We start from the raw sequence: 17280 nt of genomic DNA on the forward strand, positions 1-17280 counted from the left end.
TTCCTTCTATATAATAATTATCAATTGTGTCATTATGTTTAGACAAAATTTACATATTTTATTCAAAATGAATCAATCTTCAGACTATACAATAGTACTAATTTTCTTACTTTGAAGGTAAAAAGGACACATTACAAGGAATCAACAATAGTGGTAAGAAAAGCGTAAAAAAACAAAAAAACGTGGTAAAAAATAGATCAGGGTCACGAGAGAGGGAAAGAAAGAGACGCGTCATATTTTCATGGTAGAAAGTTGAGACCACTAATAAATTAAAGAAGTAAGTGTTAAATTTTAAATCAAATCTCTCTCAAACAATTCTAGGTCCAGAATTGAAGAAGTAGTTAGCAGAAGATTATCCTATGCCTTTTAGCTTTTCAAATTTGACAACTTGCAATAACAGGTCAAATTATGTTGTCCACTCCATAATCCACACTATAATGATCATTAAGAAACTAAAAGAGCATTTCAAAATTAGCCGAATGTAAGTGTTTTAGTTGTTTTGGATAATGAGTTTTAACAAATCTGACCCAAAACCATCTAGTGAACTACTGTACACTCCTAAGATTAATTAGTGGAAATTTGTGTCAGCTTAATCAATAATATCAAGTTTAAGTCTTAAATATACACAACTATGTTAAATATTTAAAAACAAAATTTGATTGCCTATAAATAATCTTCTCTCATTCAGGTAATATTAGCTTGCATGGAAGATATTTATGTTTGAATTAAATTGTATTATACTATAGAATAAAGAGAGTTAAAAAAAATGTAAAATAAAAGAAGAAAAAGGCAGAAAGGGGTGTAATAAGGAGGGAGAGGAGACACAGACTCTATAGCTAATCCTTCCCGACTCTCTAAGAAACCAAAAAGATGAAGCAAATCGACGACGGCGATGACGAGCAGCGATCCCTCTCCCCTCTGCCGGAACAGGTCCTGGAGAACGTCCTGGAAAGCGTGCTCCACTTCCTCACCTCCCGTCGCGACCGCAACGCCGCCTCACTGGTCTGCAAGTCCTGGTACCGCGCCGAGGCCCTCACCCGCCCCGACCTCTTCATCGGCAACTGCTACGCCGTTTCCCCCCGGCGCGCCACCGCCCGCTTCCCCCGCGTCCGGTCCCTGACCATCAAGGGCAAGCCCCGCTTCGCCGACTTCGACCTCATGCCCCTGAACTGGGGGGCCCACTTCACCCCCTGGGCCACCGCACTCTCCCAATCTTACCCTTCCTCCCTCAACAAACTCCACCTCAAACGCATGTCCCTCACCGACCACGACCTCATCCTCCTCTCCCACTCCTTCCCCTCCTTCCAAGACCTCGTTCTCACGTGCTGCGAAGGCTTCGGCACCACCGGCCTCGCCGCCCTCACCTCCAACTGCAGGTTCATTCTTCTTACTTGTTCTTATATACAGTATTTTTTTAATCTTATTACTGACCAATTTGGGATCTTGAATTCTTACAGATTGCTGAGAGTGCTTGAACTAGTGGAATGCGTGGTTGAGGTTGGCGACGAGGAAATGGATTGGATATCGTGTTTTCCGGAGAGTGATGCTCAGACACATTTGGAATCTCTTGTTTTTGACTGCGTGGAGTGTCCCGTTAATTTCGATGCTTTGGAGAGGCTGGTGGCGCGGTCTCCCTTGTTGAGGAAGCTGAGGCTGAATCGTTATGTTTCGATGTCTCAGCTGCACCGGTTGATGCATCGAGCGCCGCAGCTGACGCATCTGGGAACTGGATCCTTCAGTGCTTCGGAGCTGGATCAGGAACTGGATTTTGCGTCTGCCTTCGCCTCTTGTAAATCGTTGGTTTGTTTGTCTGGGTTTAGGGAGTTTTGGGCGGATTATCTCCCTGCTATTTATCCAGCTTGTGCCAATCTCATATCCTTGAATTTCAGTTTTGCTGATATCAGTGCGGATCAGCTCAAATCGGTTATACGGCACTGTCATAAGCTACAGACCTTTTGGGTATCTTTTGTCTTGTTTTTGTGTTCATTGTATGAATTGAATTGGGAATTAGTGCTTTGGTGCCTTGCATTTCCTTGTTTGCTTGCTGTTTGAATTGAATTGTGAATTAGTAATTTGGAATTAAAGTGTCTTGGTCTTGTGCAGGTCCTAGATACCATATGCGATGAAGGGCTTCAAGCGGTGGCTGAGACTTGCAAGGATTTGCGTGAGCTTCGGGTTTTCCCTGTCAATACCAGGGAGGAGATAGAAGGTCCCGTGTCTGAGGTGGGATTTGAGGCGATTTCTCGAGGTTGTAGGAAACTGCAGTCGATTCTGTTTTTCTGCCAGAGGATGACGAATGCTGCTGTGGTGGCCATGTCAAACAACTGCCCGGATCTTGTGGTGTTTCGGTTGTGTATAATTGGGCAGTATCGGCCGGACCCTGTGACACTAGAACCCATGGATGAGGGTTTTGGTGCCATTGTTATGAACTGCAAGAAGCTCACTCGGCTTGCTGTGTCTGGTTTGCTGACTGACCGGGCTTTTAGTTACATTGGGACGTATGGGAAGTTGATTAGGACGCTGTCAGTTGCCTTTGCTGGAGACACTGACCTTGGACTCCAATATGTTCTACAAGGATGTCCTAATCTGCAGAAGCTTGAAATCAGGGACAGTCCATTTGGGGATGGAGCTTTGCATTCTGGCTTGCATCACTTTTACAACATGAGGTTCCTCTGGATGTCCTCATGTAAGTTGACGCGCCAAGCTTGCCAAGAAGTTGCGCAGACATTGCCCCATCTGGTGTTGGAAGTCATTAATAGTGAAGAGGACAAAGCTGATGGTATAGAGATTCTGTACATGTATCGGTCTCTGGACGGGCCACGGGATGATGCTCCAAAAGTTGTTACCATCCTTTGCTGATTCTTTGAAACTTAACTAGTTTTTAGATAAACCTGCCACAAGATTGATGATTTGTACTGTCAATGTCAGAAAAAGTTGAGCTAAGAACTCAGCTGTTTTTGGCCAACACTGTTGTGATGGCAGGCCATAGAGGACTATAGATTCTATTATGTGGCAAAGCATTTCAAATTCTGCATTCTTGTTTATGGGACAGAGCTTGGGGAATATCAACGGGAGAGGGTGTGCTGAGAATGATGCAGATGATAAAAATTCCTGTAGGTATCGGACCATCCAATGTTGTATCACTATAGCTAAAATTTATTATGTCCTCTTTTTTATTCATTTTATCATGAAGAACTTCACTATCATAGTTGAGGAAGTTAGAGATTGCTGAAGCTGCTTTGAGGATTTGTTAATAAGCATTATTTGTCTCCAACTTCACCGTACCAGTAGAAAAGGGAAAGCATTCGCTTTTTGAAGGACTTAGTCTGTGTATGCTGACTCAGATGATAGTTAGTTTAAGCTGTGGGTGGTGAGAACCCTATCACCAGACTGATATAAGCGAATATGCGTCCCCCTTATGTTTTCTCAGATGTGTTTCTGTAGCTCCTGACTTTTGAATTTTTTTTTTAGTTAGCAATTGCTACATGGTTAATAAATGCCAGAATATGCATGGACCATATAATTAACTTGCATACTGGGGTTGTGTTTATCCATTTCATTTTCTGAATGTAGAATGATCAATTGAGTGTGAAACTGAACGCCCGTTGATTATATGTATGATATTCTATTTTATTCACAATTACTATCTGGTTTATGCAGAGCACTGGACTTTATTAGTTGCAATCAATTCCAAATGGTGTGAGGGAGCCAATAATTTGATGGCTTCTCTCTCGCACTCTCATAATTAGGAAAAAAATTCTTTCTTTCTGCTTTGTTGATATTCAATCTGGAATAATGCAAAATGATAAAATTAAACTCTTCTAAGATCAAAGTGGGATCTGACTGTGCAAATGAAACAAGTGATGGGGGAGCAAAGTTTCGCTTTTCTTTCTTGTCTAACCATTTTCTGCTGTGCCAAGTGGACCATTGCCAAATGCACATGCTCTCGCCTAAACAAGTGACCCCCTTTGCAATTTTATCAATTTATCCACTTCCTTTTTTAGTCTGACCCTCACCTTCAATGACTCAGATTACGTTGCTGAGGATAAGTAGCTTGTGCGGGGAACATAGACAACAAATGATACATTCAGTTCTCATTATTAGGCCTATCCATATTGATCGTGGCAAGGAAAATCCCGTTCATGGCAATTACCTTAGAATTAAAGTCTTACGCTTATATTGTAATATTAATACCATTTTCCCTGTGTATTTGAAAGTGTATTGATAAAAAATAAATAAATCAGTAATTATGCCTTTTAAAAAAAACAGTAATTATGTAAAATGTTAAAAACTTTTAAAAACTATTTTAGGGAAATAAACAAAAAATTTATCCCAACAGTAACATTTTTTTTTACCTTAGTTTAAAAGCAAGTTCTAGAAGGAAAGGACAGAACATGACATTTACCAAAATTGTAATGTTTGTCATGATGTAAACGTAAATGGAGGCATAACAAATCAAATCGTAGCATTAGTTATTCTCTTGCGAGTAACCATCACTATCCTGATCCTATAAGAAAAGTGGTGGAAAAAAAGAATAAGGAAAATGAGAGAAGAAAGCAAATTGGTATGGCCTTAGACGGGGACGGTCCTCTTTCACCTTAACACTTGGTTCACTCATATGGCCGTCAAATGCTTTTAATGACTCTACTAATTACTAATTATGATCTTGCCTTACCCCCTAGGCAGCCCGCAGACCATTCCATAACTTGTTCAATAAAAAATTTCATCAAAATTACATGATCTAAATGGAAAGAATAATGCATAAAGTATAAACACGCAACCCGATAGGGTTAGCACATGCATTATACTGTTTTCTAAGCACGCATAAACGATGATCATAACAAATGATAATGAGTTGTTGCAATGCTAAAAAGTTGAAGTTCTTTGGGCTGATTGGTGAGGACCCATCTGGGTTTGGGCCCCACAACATGGTCATTAGAGTGTGTGGGCCGTGTGTACGGTAATGGATTGAGATACATTTTTTATAGCTTTGTGCATATTAAGATATTTTATAATCATGCATTTTATCAAATAATGATATTATTCATAGTTGATAAAATAATGGTAGAGGTACAAAATATCAAACAAGGAAGCCAGTAACTGCTTGGCAAGTGAGTGACATTGGCCATAGCTGGTGTCGGTGTCTTGGTAGGGAAAGGAAATGTTAGGAAATGGTCGGTGGAGCCACAAAAGGGTTTTGGTTTTCCACAAATTTGGTGTAGTTAAGCACATTTCATGGTTGATCTAAGCATGGGGTCAACCACTAAAGTATGTTGTAGTGTGCTATGCTATTACTATATAACTATTGTATTAAGCTCCTCCACTATTGTAGTTCATGTGGAATTAACTTATTAGTCACGCATTCTTTTCAAGCACCAATTCAGCATTGATCTTTGTCTTTTCCTAACTGAAACCCATCTCTTATTTTATGTTACAGACCATGATATTCGGAGGAAATGGCTTTTGAAGGAAAATTGCAGATTTCTATAAATAATAGTATCCTGTATACTAACATTGAAGGTACAATGTTTATTTCCAAATTCACAATTTTATTATATAAACTATGAAGTGTTATAGAATGCATTGATCTTCTATTCTTTTTACATTAAATATTGTCTAACTTTCCTCTATAACATCTGCATTAGAACCGGATGCTAAGAGATTTCACTTGCGTATATATCTCAGACAGGCTAGTATGTGTCATGTGAGAATATCATTTTGTTAGGAGTCTATCACAATCATTCTTACATGAATGGTCTCAATTATTTAAAGGTATCACATGGAATAATAAATAATATGCTCAACTAGAAAGTAGAAAATTAGAGAATTACCAAGACTGAACTTCAGTATTATCTAAATCATTAATTCCTCCAAAAGTATTCAGTTTGATGCTTACACTGCCATATCAAATGTCTAAAAATGAAGAATAAGAACTGGTTATTGGAGACTTTCTTCTGAAAGGTCCAATGTTCTTTTAATTTAGCAGAAATCCAGGATATATAACAAAGGAAGAAGAACCCTCATCATTAAAATATATGCCCAATTGAAGGCATGAGACATGCACTAATGTTAAAACTTAAGAAGAGGCCTCCTCTCAATAAATAGTAAATCACTCAGGTCAAGTCAGATTGTAAGGATTTTTTTAGATAAGTTGCAGATTCTACTCCCTTCAAAGTTCAAAGGCTAATCATAATACAGATAACCATTGAAGAAAAAGTTTTAAAAAAAGAAAGTAGCATTATTGCCTGCTTCAGTATCTTTGTCCATTCCTATACAAACGGGATCAAAACATATAAACTTTTCTTAAATTAGAAGTAAAACTCAATATAGTGGATTCAACGTAAAAATTACTTAAATTGTTTTAACCTATAATCAATTATAAATTTTTCTCTAATGTGGAATCAAAATTGACCTATCGGTGGGTCATCCTCCATGGCTGGTTGCTCACAGTCATAAGGCTTGATGTTGATGTCATGTTTTGTTAAATTTCCCTTCAAACCGAACCACAAACCAGTTATTTTCCAATGCTAATAACCCATTAGTTCGATCAAACAGCTCTCCCACTTGTGGAATATCTAGAACAGAACTTCAAAATTCAAATCCCATTAAAACTTTTTCTTTAGTTGCATGATGTGAAAGAGTGGTTAAGAAAAGACCATTACAATAATTTCTCCTTTAGAATCTTTAGAACTCTCAACTCTAATTTTAACTCCGTCCCATCTCAACATCTTAGCATCTGTCTTTCAAGCGTGACACCTAACCAAGGCTAGGGTCCGAAATTATCTCCTAAGGCAATTATCTTAAGCCTCAAATTCTTTTTACTTATTATTATTGTAACGCATAATTAATTGTCTCAATTGCTCCATTTTCTCACGTTTTTAATAAAGTCCGTTGTTATATTAAATATGTACATACATAATATTTAAAAGAAGACAAAAAATTATTTAAAGAAGAAAATAGTTTTAAGAAATAGTAAATAAGAAGTTAACAACATTCGTTAATAAGTCATAATTGTGAAGGAACCGTTAGAAAAATGTGAAACAGAGACAATTACATACTTGTTAATTACCATTGATCATTTCCATAGCTAGGTAACTGTTTATTTATTTTCTATTTATTTAACAAACTTCAACTTTTATATTTCTCTTAAAAAAACAATTCTCTCATTCTTTTTTACATTCGTTTTTTTTTCTTTTTTTCTCTGTCGCAAATATTATATTAGATGTTAGTATTATTTTATTTTTTTTACATTCATACACTGGTCTTAATAATAATTTTAGCTAAGATATCCCAAAATATCTCAAACAACCATGGATGTAAATAGTTCCCTGTGCATTTAACAAAAGCATATATTAAGATAGAAGCAGCACTCATTAAACCTTTCTTTCTGAGAGAAGGTGGCATCTTCAGTCAGGGTCACTTCGGCTTAAATCAAACTGGCCTGAAATAAAGCAGCGTGACTGTCAGATTATCAGCTTCAACTCGGTCAAAAGAAGCAGGAGTGGAAGCATGAAAAGGTTGCAAGTTTTAAATTCATGGTAGAGCCCATTTCAGTATGATCGAACTTAACCAAATCAATGCAACTATAATATTTGGGTATGTTTGGTTCCACGATTGTACTCATCAAACTAGAGTTTTGACTTCGTTTGACACTATTAGTCTTGTAATGAGTAATGTGTTTGAAAATCCGTTGAAAGAATTGCATTTTAGATATGAAAGTTATAACTATTAGCCTTTAAAAATCATATCTAAACATGAGATCAATGATGCAAAAAGATGTTTGGAATCAAATTTAAAATGTGAATTTCACCCTCGAACATGGATTCAATTAGAAGTTAACTTTTTAAGTATTATTATTTCATATTTACTCTTTTCTTTCACCACTATCACACAATGTCACTCTAATTGAGCTAATCCCCAATAGTCCACCAAAAAATATTGTTTATGTAGCAAATTATTACTAGTCATCAATGTCTTATCTTCTCTACTTTAAAACCATAACTATTCTTCTGTTTATTAACTGTTAACTTTGAGTTTCATGACTTTCATCCCTTTTTTTATTCACAATTTTCCAGTCCAATTCTCTTTCTTTCGATCTTCAGCTATGTTATTTGGATTAGAAAGAGAGAGAAAAATCCAAATAATAATACTTCTTATTAATTAAAGAAAATATTTAAAAGTTATTTATCGTCACTACTTTATATTTGATAATTAAGCTAGTTTAATTTGTAAGTTTTTCTCAAAGTTATGTATTTTAGTTCAAAAGCTATTATATAAATATTGTAATTATTAATTTTATTGTAAAAAAATATTGTAAATCTCTAGCTATTTAATGAATATATCAATATCAATAAAATTAATTCCAATACAAAAAATGTCTATTAAAAATTATATGAATATTAAAACCTATTTTGATAATTATACATCAAAAACGAATTATGATTATAAATTTTCAAGCAATATTCTCTATAAAAATCAAATTTTTAATATCTATTATTCAAACAAAAATCACCTTTGTTTTCTTAAATTAATTTTATAAAATCACGTTAATCTAAAATCATTTTTACAAACGTATATCCAAACATGAATTGAATGAGAGGCATTACACTCATGATTAAAAAAAAGAAAAGGTGACTTATCTTGAATAGAAAGTAAAAACTACTTATGGTTTTTCAACAGGAGCATCTTGTTCACTGAAGATCAGTGCATAGATGATAGATAGAATAGAGGCTACAGACAGCAAATATACAGCACATTCACCCCTTTTAGGAAGGCTTCAGTGAGAGGTACTTTCTAATCAATGAATTGTTGACAAAAAAAAAAAGAAAAGAATCTCGTCTTTTTAAAGAATCAAAGTTTGTATTGCAGTTACGAATAATCACAATGCCTTGGAATATCTAAAACTTGTGGATCCGAGGGACCATGATTAGATTCAGGAAAAACAAAATGAGCTTACCAACTTCTTCACCACAACCATAATACAATAATGAGAATTTCTAGGGACACCTAACATTTTTGCTGGGACACCCAACAACACAGTGAAAAGGTCAAAATATCCTTCACTTTTTTACGGATCAACAATCCGTATGGCTCATATGAATTGACGATTCGTATGCTCATATGGATCGATCCGTATGAGTTTTTTTTTTAAATCATACAGGTCAATAATCTGTATGATTTTTTTTACGGACTATCAATCTATGGACCCATACAAATTGTCAATCCTATTGGGCCTACGGATTTCCAATCCATAAGGATCAAACTTGTGTCTCTTGCATTATTAATAGAACACTCAAACTAACTAAACTAATAGACACATTATGTTATAAACAAATAGTATCGCTATATATAATAAACACAAAAATTATATAATGAGTTTTTCAATATATAAAATATATTTTTCAAATCTGTTTAAAATTTAGCAATTTTGTACTTTACAATGCAAAATCAACTACTAATGTTGTAAATTACAGTAGAAAGACACCTAAAATTCTAAAATATATATTATTTGAAAATAAAATAATACATTTTTACAAAAATATCCTTAATTTAGTATCAATTCTTAATTACTAATTTTTTAAAAATTGTTTATAAAATTTATGGAACTCGACAAAAGTAAGACCTTAATGACCCAGGTTATATACTATCGTGATAGTAAAAAAAATTTAAATTTTTTTTATAGAAATTTTTTTATTTAATTTATTTACAAAATTTGATATTTAATTGAATGATGTATTTAGATGTTTTTTTATAACAATTGATAATTAAATAAATTTGATATTTTTTTACATATGTAAATACTTATTAAACCTATGATTTTTATTTATAATTTATATATGTAAATAAATTAATTATTAGATAAAAAATAATCATCACAAAATTTATTATGTACATTAAATATAAATTAAAAATTTAGTATTATATATAACACACTATTTGTTTATAACATAATGTGTCTATTAACTTAATTGATTTGAGTGTTTTATTACTAATGCAGGAGACACAAGTCCTATGAGTGTTTTATCCGTGAAAAAGTGAAAGACATTTTGACCATTTTACTGTGTTGCTGGGTGCAAAGCAAATAAAGCTGAAAAAGGTTAACACCATATATCCTGCAACAGTATTTGGGGTTGTAAGTAACATAAAAATACAAGGTACGGGGGAGCAAGTGAGCGACCAATATTGGACAATAAAGGCAAAGTATTCACATAATTATTATCATTAACATCTTACAAGACACTGTCTAAGACAACGGATATAGTTTTGCACTTGCCATTTTTGAAAATATAGTTCAAGTTGACCAATTGAAGCTATCGCTAAATCGTGATTGATATCGGACGATTATTAATTTATGCTGAACTATCCCAATTTCCAAAGGAACTGCTTATCCCAATCTTTTTTCAACATTGTTGGTTTGTCTTTTCATTAACTTAAAATTTGACCTGGATCTCAATTTTACAATTTTCGGCGGGCGAAAGTTCTTCGTTCTGCAAATTACTTGGAATGTAGGCCTGCGGTCAAGTCTACTTAGAATGCCAAGAAAAAGAAAATTCATGTATATAGAAATTGACACAGCACAAATCAATATATTGAAGAAAAAAGTTTATTTCCCTTGTTTTTCACAAGTAGAGGTATTGAAAAGAAAAAAAAATAATGATCAGGGAGCCAACCGCTCAACCTTCCACAGCCGCTGTCCATTGATCTCATGGGGAGTATATTGCAACTTGTCAATAAAACATGTACACAATATCAGAAAAATTTCGTGGAAAATTTACCTCACTATATGTGAAGCTCTGCTCTGGAACAGGATGATAGCCTAGAGAACTCCTCTAGGACAACATAATCCTTTAACTAGGATTTCAAACTAATCTTTTAAGGAAAGGAATTCTACATACTTTATTATAATGCAGAAAAGGGTGTGAAATGTTTCTATTAGGTGTTTGTTTTTGTTAGATATCTTTTAGCATCTGCTAGTAAGGGAGTTAGTTAGTTAGTTGAGCTGGGATATTTAGAAGCAATCAGGCATCTCGCTCATAAAAAACATTTGCCAGAAAAAAAAAAAAAAAAAAAAAACTGGTACCAGAACTACAATGAACTGGTACTGGAACTCCAATCTCGGAGTTGTGGGTAGTGCGTATAGAAGGTTCCAGGAACTGTTCAGGGTTCAACAATAATGAAGCACATTATTGACATCATTGCAGAACTGAGGAACCAGATTGCAATTTTCAATAGAGAACTCAAGGAGGGACGTCTGAGAATCCCAGTGTTCCAAGATGATGCGTGCAGATGGCTGATTCAAATCCAACAGCACTTTGACATGAAGAAGGAAGGGAAGCTGCAGTTGGTTGTGAAAGTACTAGAAGGACATGCTTATGATTGGTATAAACAGTGGGGGGTCAGTAATCCTAAGGTATCATGGGAAGAGCTTCAGATGTCAGTGCTCAAGAAATTCCAGGCCAGGTATGATCTGAATTTGCCAGTTAGGGTCCAAGGGAAGGGAAATCTTGGGAGCAAGACAAAAGGGAAAATGAAGGGTTGAAGATCAAGAACCAGAATTGCAGCAAAGGAGGAACAGTGGGAAAAAAAATGCTATGCTAGATATGGTGGAGAAGTACCTGGTTAAACAATTTCAAAGAAGGAACAAAGGCAATGCTTTATCTTTGTAATTGGGTTTTATAAATATTTCTTCCTAATAAAGTACCATGCTTCTATCATTTTTCTATGGATAGTTTATTTATAGAGTTCCAAATCAAAATTGCCCATCAAGAATAAGTATATCCAAATTTTAAGCAATCCCAATGTTCAATATAGGCTGTGTTTGGATGACTAATGAGGGAAGAAAGATGCAGCAAAAGCTTGTAAGTGTTGATTTTGAATATAAACCTCAAACCTATTTGAGTAACTCAATTGGGAGGGGGGAGTAAACAAAGTAAAAATTAATGTAGACAAGAATATTATGTGCATATTGTTTGGCTTCATCCATTAAAAGAAAATGAAAACAAGAAACCTATCACAAACGGGGTAGCAACCACCTGTCATGCAAGCGAGATTTCTGTCCTTGTCAAAACTCGAAAAGTTGTGGTGTTAGTCTATATCCTCCCCAGTTCTTAGGTTTAGGGATCAAACTTCTGCAAGCAAAAAATATGAGGATTATTTCCAGCTCCCCTAGAGTTAGCATGGGAGAATAGGGTATATTTGTGGCCAAATGAGATGATTAGCTAACCAGATTTCCAAGTCCAAGTCAAGGGGAGATGTGGAATTATTGACCATCTCGTGGGACTATCATATTTTATCAGAATTTGCTGATAACAGAGTCAAAAGTAGATGTTCAATAACTTACCCATCAGGTATTTTTCTTCCAGCTCTTTGTACTCCTGATAAAGAACATGCACTACAGTACTCTAATGTTCCAAGAAATTAAATTATAAGTATACATACCATATCATTTCCATACATAACAATTTGATTTGAAGTGAGGCAGAAGTAGACCTGCTTGCTGACTATTGCTCCAATCTGACTTCCTCTAGGACGGCTATGGAAATACTGTTCTGATTCCTCATCAGAGACTTTCTGAACAGGCCCTTCCACCCGTACCTAAGAAAAGATATAGACAACAATCTGTTTCCTTAGTCAAATATGAATTACAGGGAGGAAATAAATAATGAAAACTGTACACAAATTTAGGAGCCTAAAATAGAAAGGAAAAAAATTTCTTTCCCTACTATACAAATAGATTACTGATTACAGTTGGTCCAACTAAAAGGACCTGGGAAAACAGAATCAGTCAATCACAAATCACAGCTGCTTCATATTTTCCAATTTAGTATAGTCGTAAAATATCACAACTATCAATAAGTTATGTGGCATGCCTCCAAAATGTACAGTGACATGAAGTTTGCATTATCAAACTAGATGCTTCCTGTTAAATTGGCACACAAACCATTGTACTTCATCAATGTAAAATGAGTCAGCAAATGCAAAATAATAATACTTCAATGGGATTTGCTAATGTACACCTACTTGTGTTTTAGTTAGAGTATGTTAGTAAACTACATAGAAATACTCAATAAGAATAAGTCAATCTGAAGATGTGGCTAGCGAGAATGTAAGCAATAGTCACCTGCCGGTTTAAACCATCCCAGTAAAAAAGAAGAGATGCACGTGGATTTTCAGATAATTCACATGCCTTTTGACTTTCATAGTTTGTGTACCAGCGCAAAGCAATAGTAGCAGGCGAACACAAATAAGCATTTGCCAAATAGCATTGCCTCAGCAGTTCTAACATAAAAATAACAGATTATTACTAACCACACAAATCTGTCCTTATCCAAGCCTTTTAGCAATACCATTCTTGATGAGCTGCAGCCGCATGAAGTAAAGTAATTTGGAAATCTTAGTTCAGATATTACACATATTATCCAGAGTTATGGGAGAGTAATTCATTTTACAAGACCCACAGATACAGTATTTTAACATAAGGAACAGAATCAGATCTTACGGTTTTCCATCCTTCCCTACAGTTGACAAGGCCATAGCATTTGGTTCCTTCAAACCAGCAGCCAATGCATCATCAAACCATTTGTGAAACTGCAGATAACAAATATAATATTATAGATCTGCAATCATTCACAGCCATTAAAATCTAAGTACTCAAAATACTCAGATTAGGAAACTGAAATAGATCATGGCAAAGTACCAAAGTCATTGACAACCACTGACGAGTAAAAGATGGACATCATCTCTGCAACAAACAGTATTGTGTCACATGAACTTTACCTGATTAATAGGGTCAACCTCGACCTGCTCTTCAAGAAATTCTGGAGAGATATAGTTCTCTCTTAGAGCTGAGATATCAATTTGTGGAGGCTTTCCAATTCGAACACACATGGATGTTCCTGGATATGGTGGAAGTATAAGCTTATATTTTTCTGCAATAGCAGGTGGGACAAATCTACCTCCTAGAAAGTGGTGAGGACCACAAAACTTCTTTGCACCTAATTATGGGGCTGTCAAAGAAACCTACAAAAAATTAAGCACAACGGTGGAACGGCATCTCAATAGAAACACAATTTATGTTGGAATAAATATCTGAGGGTATTATATAATATCTAAATTTCAACGTTCAAAGAAATAAATAGACAGATATATCCCTGAAACATACCAACATATCAGGTTTAATGCCTGTACCATCAACATCTCCCTCTTCAACATGCCACCCAGAGGGAATATCTACAGAGACTATAACTGATCTTTTTTGGCCAATTTGATTATTATTATTATGTAACGAGACTAGTCTCTGGATCAAATCATCAAAAGGAGGCCTTGGAGAACCTGAACAAACAGAAAATAATAAACATTAAATGGAACTATTTGTTAAAGGATCTATACAGTACTTTGGAATTCAGAACCAATGTGATGTGAAAGCCTATTTAATAACAAAAGAAAGCATTATTTAATTTAGTTAACTGAGTGTTTCAAGCTATAGTTTATAATTATAGCAATGATATTGATCATAACAGGGAGAGCAACCCACCCAGACTTCTAAGGAGACAGTAAGCATCAAAATAGCAAGGAAGCATACATGTAAAAAAAGAGAAAAGTAACGTAAGCAAGATGATGACTAGAGGCAGAAAAACAATGGTAATGTCCCTGGTTGGCAAAAACATAGGTGAGAATAAAGTAGATGTTCTAGATGTACATGGATTGCAAACAATTTCTTAAAAAGAAAACACCTACCATGAAATGAGAATCCAAACATTGCATCTATGACAACGTCAAAGTCATTTGAAAGATCTGATGGTAGTTCTTCCACTGACAAGAATGGGATCGACAGTGCTTCAAGCTACAGCATCAGCATTTCATATGAGACTTGCAGTAACTCATTAAACCCAAATAGACACAAAAAGAATAACTAAAAAAGAGATGTGGTTCAAAACTATGTCAAAATGACTTCCATCCTACCTGAGTGACTAACCCAGCATAGAGAGGCTTAGGGGTACGCTTTGGGTAACAGACAAAGGGCTTATAACCAAAGTGATGCAGGTGCCGAGCAGCTACGAGACCATCACCGCCATTGTTACCAGGACCACAAATAGTAAGAACACGACTATGCTCACATGGTTTGTAAACCTGTAAAAGAAAAAACCAATTCAAGCACAAACGCACCAGTATTAATTTAATAGACAATAATCCATAGAGAAAGAGAACAATTTTTCCTCAGACAATATTTTCTCCTTTCTAGTGTAAACTACACACCAACAGAAAGACGTTCATGCCTAGATGGTTTCAAAATTTACAGTTATTAATAATATTAGGCTTAAATAGGTTTAAGCCTTCAAGGGATTCAAAACAAAAGTTTCAATATATCAGGACTCAAAACAAGGACAAAAAGTTTATTGGGAATCTTAAACATATTTAAGCCAATTCCTTGGAAATACCTCAGAAATGGAAGTGGCGACGCTCAAAACATCCAATTCCTGAAATTAGGTATGAAAGGCGTTAAATAATGCTTAAGAAATGCATTAACAAATGAAAAGTAAAAAAAAATGGAGAAAGGGATGAAGAATGAAATGACCATGAGCTGGTCAACGCTGAAGCCAAGTGGACCCATGAGTGTCTCGTCGATCTCCGCGGCATCTCGCTGCGTAAGGTAAGTGACGGAATCAGCGTCGAAATTCGCCATGATTTGGGCGAAGGCAGAAGAAGAATAAGAAGCAGTTAAGTTGGTGGAAAATGGTCGAATTCGAGGTCGGAGAATAATACTCTGAAACAAAGCGCGAGATAGAAGAGGGAATTGGTTACTTACGGAGAATAATTGAAAGAGAGGGTTACGGTTATGGAGAGAAGAAGAGAAGGTAGTAGTAGCGTGTGGAAGGTTATGGTTATGGTTATGAGTTTGAGTGATTGAATGGGTAAGGCATAGACATGTCATGCTTATGCTGCTGCTTCCCTTCGGCACCAATGGTAGTTGCGCTTCTGCATCTCCCTCCCCGCTATTAACTTCACCAACCACCATTGTAAGTTCCTAACACCAGTGATTATACCTCTTAATAGATAAGGCAAAACCAAAACATGTGGCAATGACATCAAAATGATTTGAAAATCAAGGAGTATTATTTTACAAATCAGTTCCTGTATAAAAATTTAAGATTTAGTGATAGAAAATGTCTTTTTTTTTTAGATTGAAAATGTTATTAACACGTTTTCTTAATGCATTCTTAGGTGTATTTGATTAAGATTTTAAAAGATGATTTTAATTTTAAAAAGTCTTTCTAGAGTTTAAAGATTACTTAAAAATATTATTCAAGATTGTTATGATAGTTTAGATTTTAATAATTTATATTATAAGAATTTAATTTTTTTTATAGATTTATAAGATTTTGAAAAAATTATGTAATATATTCAAAATTACAAGATTACAAGAGTTGTTGAAAAAAATAAAAAAAAAATAGGTTTGAATAAAAAAAAGTAAATCAATATAATTTTTTTAATCTTTTAATAATTATAATGGTTCTAGCCTTATGTTTTCATATACTAACATTTCTTACAAAAATATCTTCTCATTTTCACTTTGGATTTGAATGATAAATTTAACATTATACGTTGATTTTCTAATATATTTTTTTAATTACTACAATTATTTCATAATAAATTTATTGACATGTTTAAATAGATATAATAATAATATATACTAGAAAGGAGTAATAAGGGTGAAAAGTTGATAGGATGGTTAATGAGTTATGTGGATGACGAAATTAAATATAATAGTCACAAAAATATTACGTTGTGCTGGTGATGAATATAGACAGTATAAGAAAATCATGATTAATTTTAACACATAAGATAAATATTAATTTAATTTAAAAAATAAAGGAAGAAATGCATAGGAAAGAAGTATATTTACCATTTTTTTATTCTAAAAAAATAAAAAAATATATATGACACAAACATCTTGAAAAATACTATAGAGAGAAGATGATATATGTGATGAGACAAAAGAAAGTCTGGTAGCCAATAAAAAAAGAAAAAAGTCTAGCAAAATCTTAAAGATTTGGCTGAAATTATTTGATAAATATTTTATACTAAAAAGTATGATAAAATCCATTAAAATTCTTCTTAATAATCAATCCATTGAGATTTGTATATTTTTAATACCAATTTTTTTTTATAAGTCATAAAAAAATCTAATTGAATACTACCGAATTTTGTTATTTTCTTTAAAAAATCTTAAAAGTCTTAATTGAATACCACAAGACTTATTTATACTATTTAAAAATTCTA

The 17280-nt window shown here is 34.3% G+C and overlaps 1 protein-coding gene and 1 pseudogene across 1 annotated transcript; one reads left to right on the forward strand and one right to left on the reverse strand.

The window, feature by feature from the left end:
* Nucleotides 1-745: 745 nt before the first annotated feature.
* On the forward strand, nucleotides 746-3640 carry LOC114415243 (transport inhibitor response 1-like protein). The gene is made up of 3 exons (XM_028379842.1): nucleotides 746-1376; nucleotides 1458-1959; nucleotides 2104-3640. The coding sequence occupies exons 1-3, from the start codon at nucleotides 871-873 to the stop codon at nucleotides 2857-2859; spliced, it is 1764 nt and encodes a 587-aa protein (XP_028235643.1). The 5' UTR covers nucleotides 746-870; the 3' UTR covers nucleotides 2860-3640.
* A 6542-nt stretch (nucleotides 3641-10182) lies between these two features.
* Nucleotides 10183-16070, reverse strand: LOC114415245 (annotated as a pseudogene).
* Between the last annotated feature and the right edge of the window lie 1210 nt (nucleotides 16071-17280).

Source organism: Glycine soja, chromosome 6 (genome assembly GCF_004193775.1).
Source record: "Glycine soja cultivar W05 chromosome 6, ASM419377v2, whole genome shotgun sequence".
Classification (NCBI taxonomy): Eukaryota; Viridiplantae; Streptophyta; class Magnoliopsida; order Fabales; family Fabaceae; genus Glycine; species Glycine soja.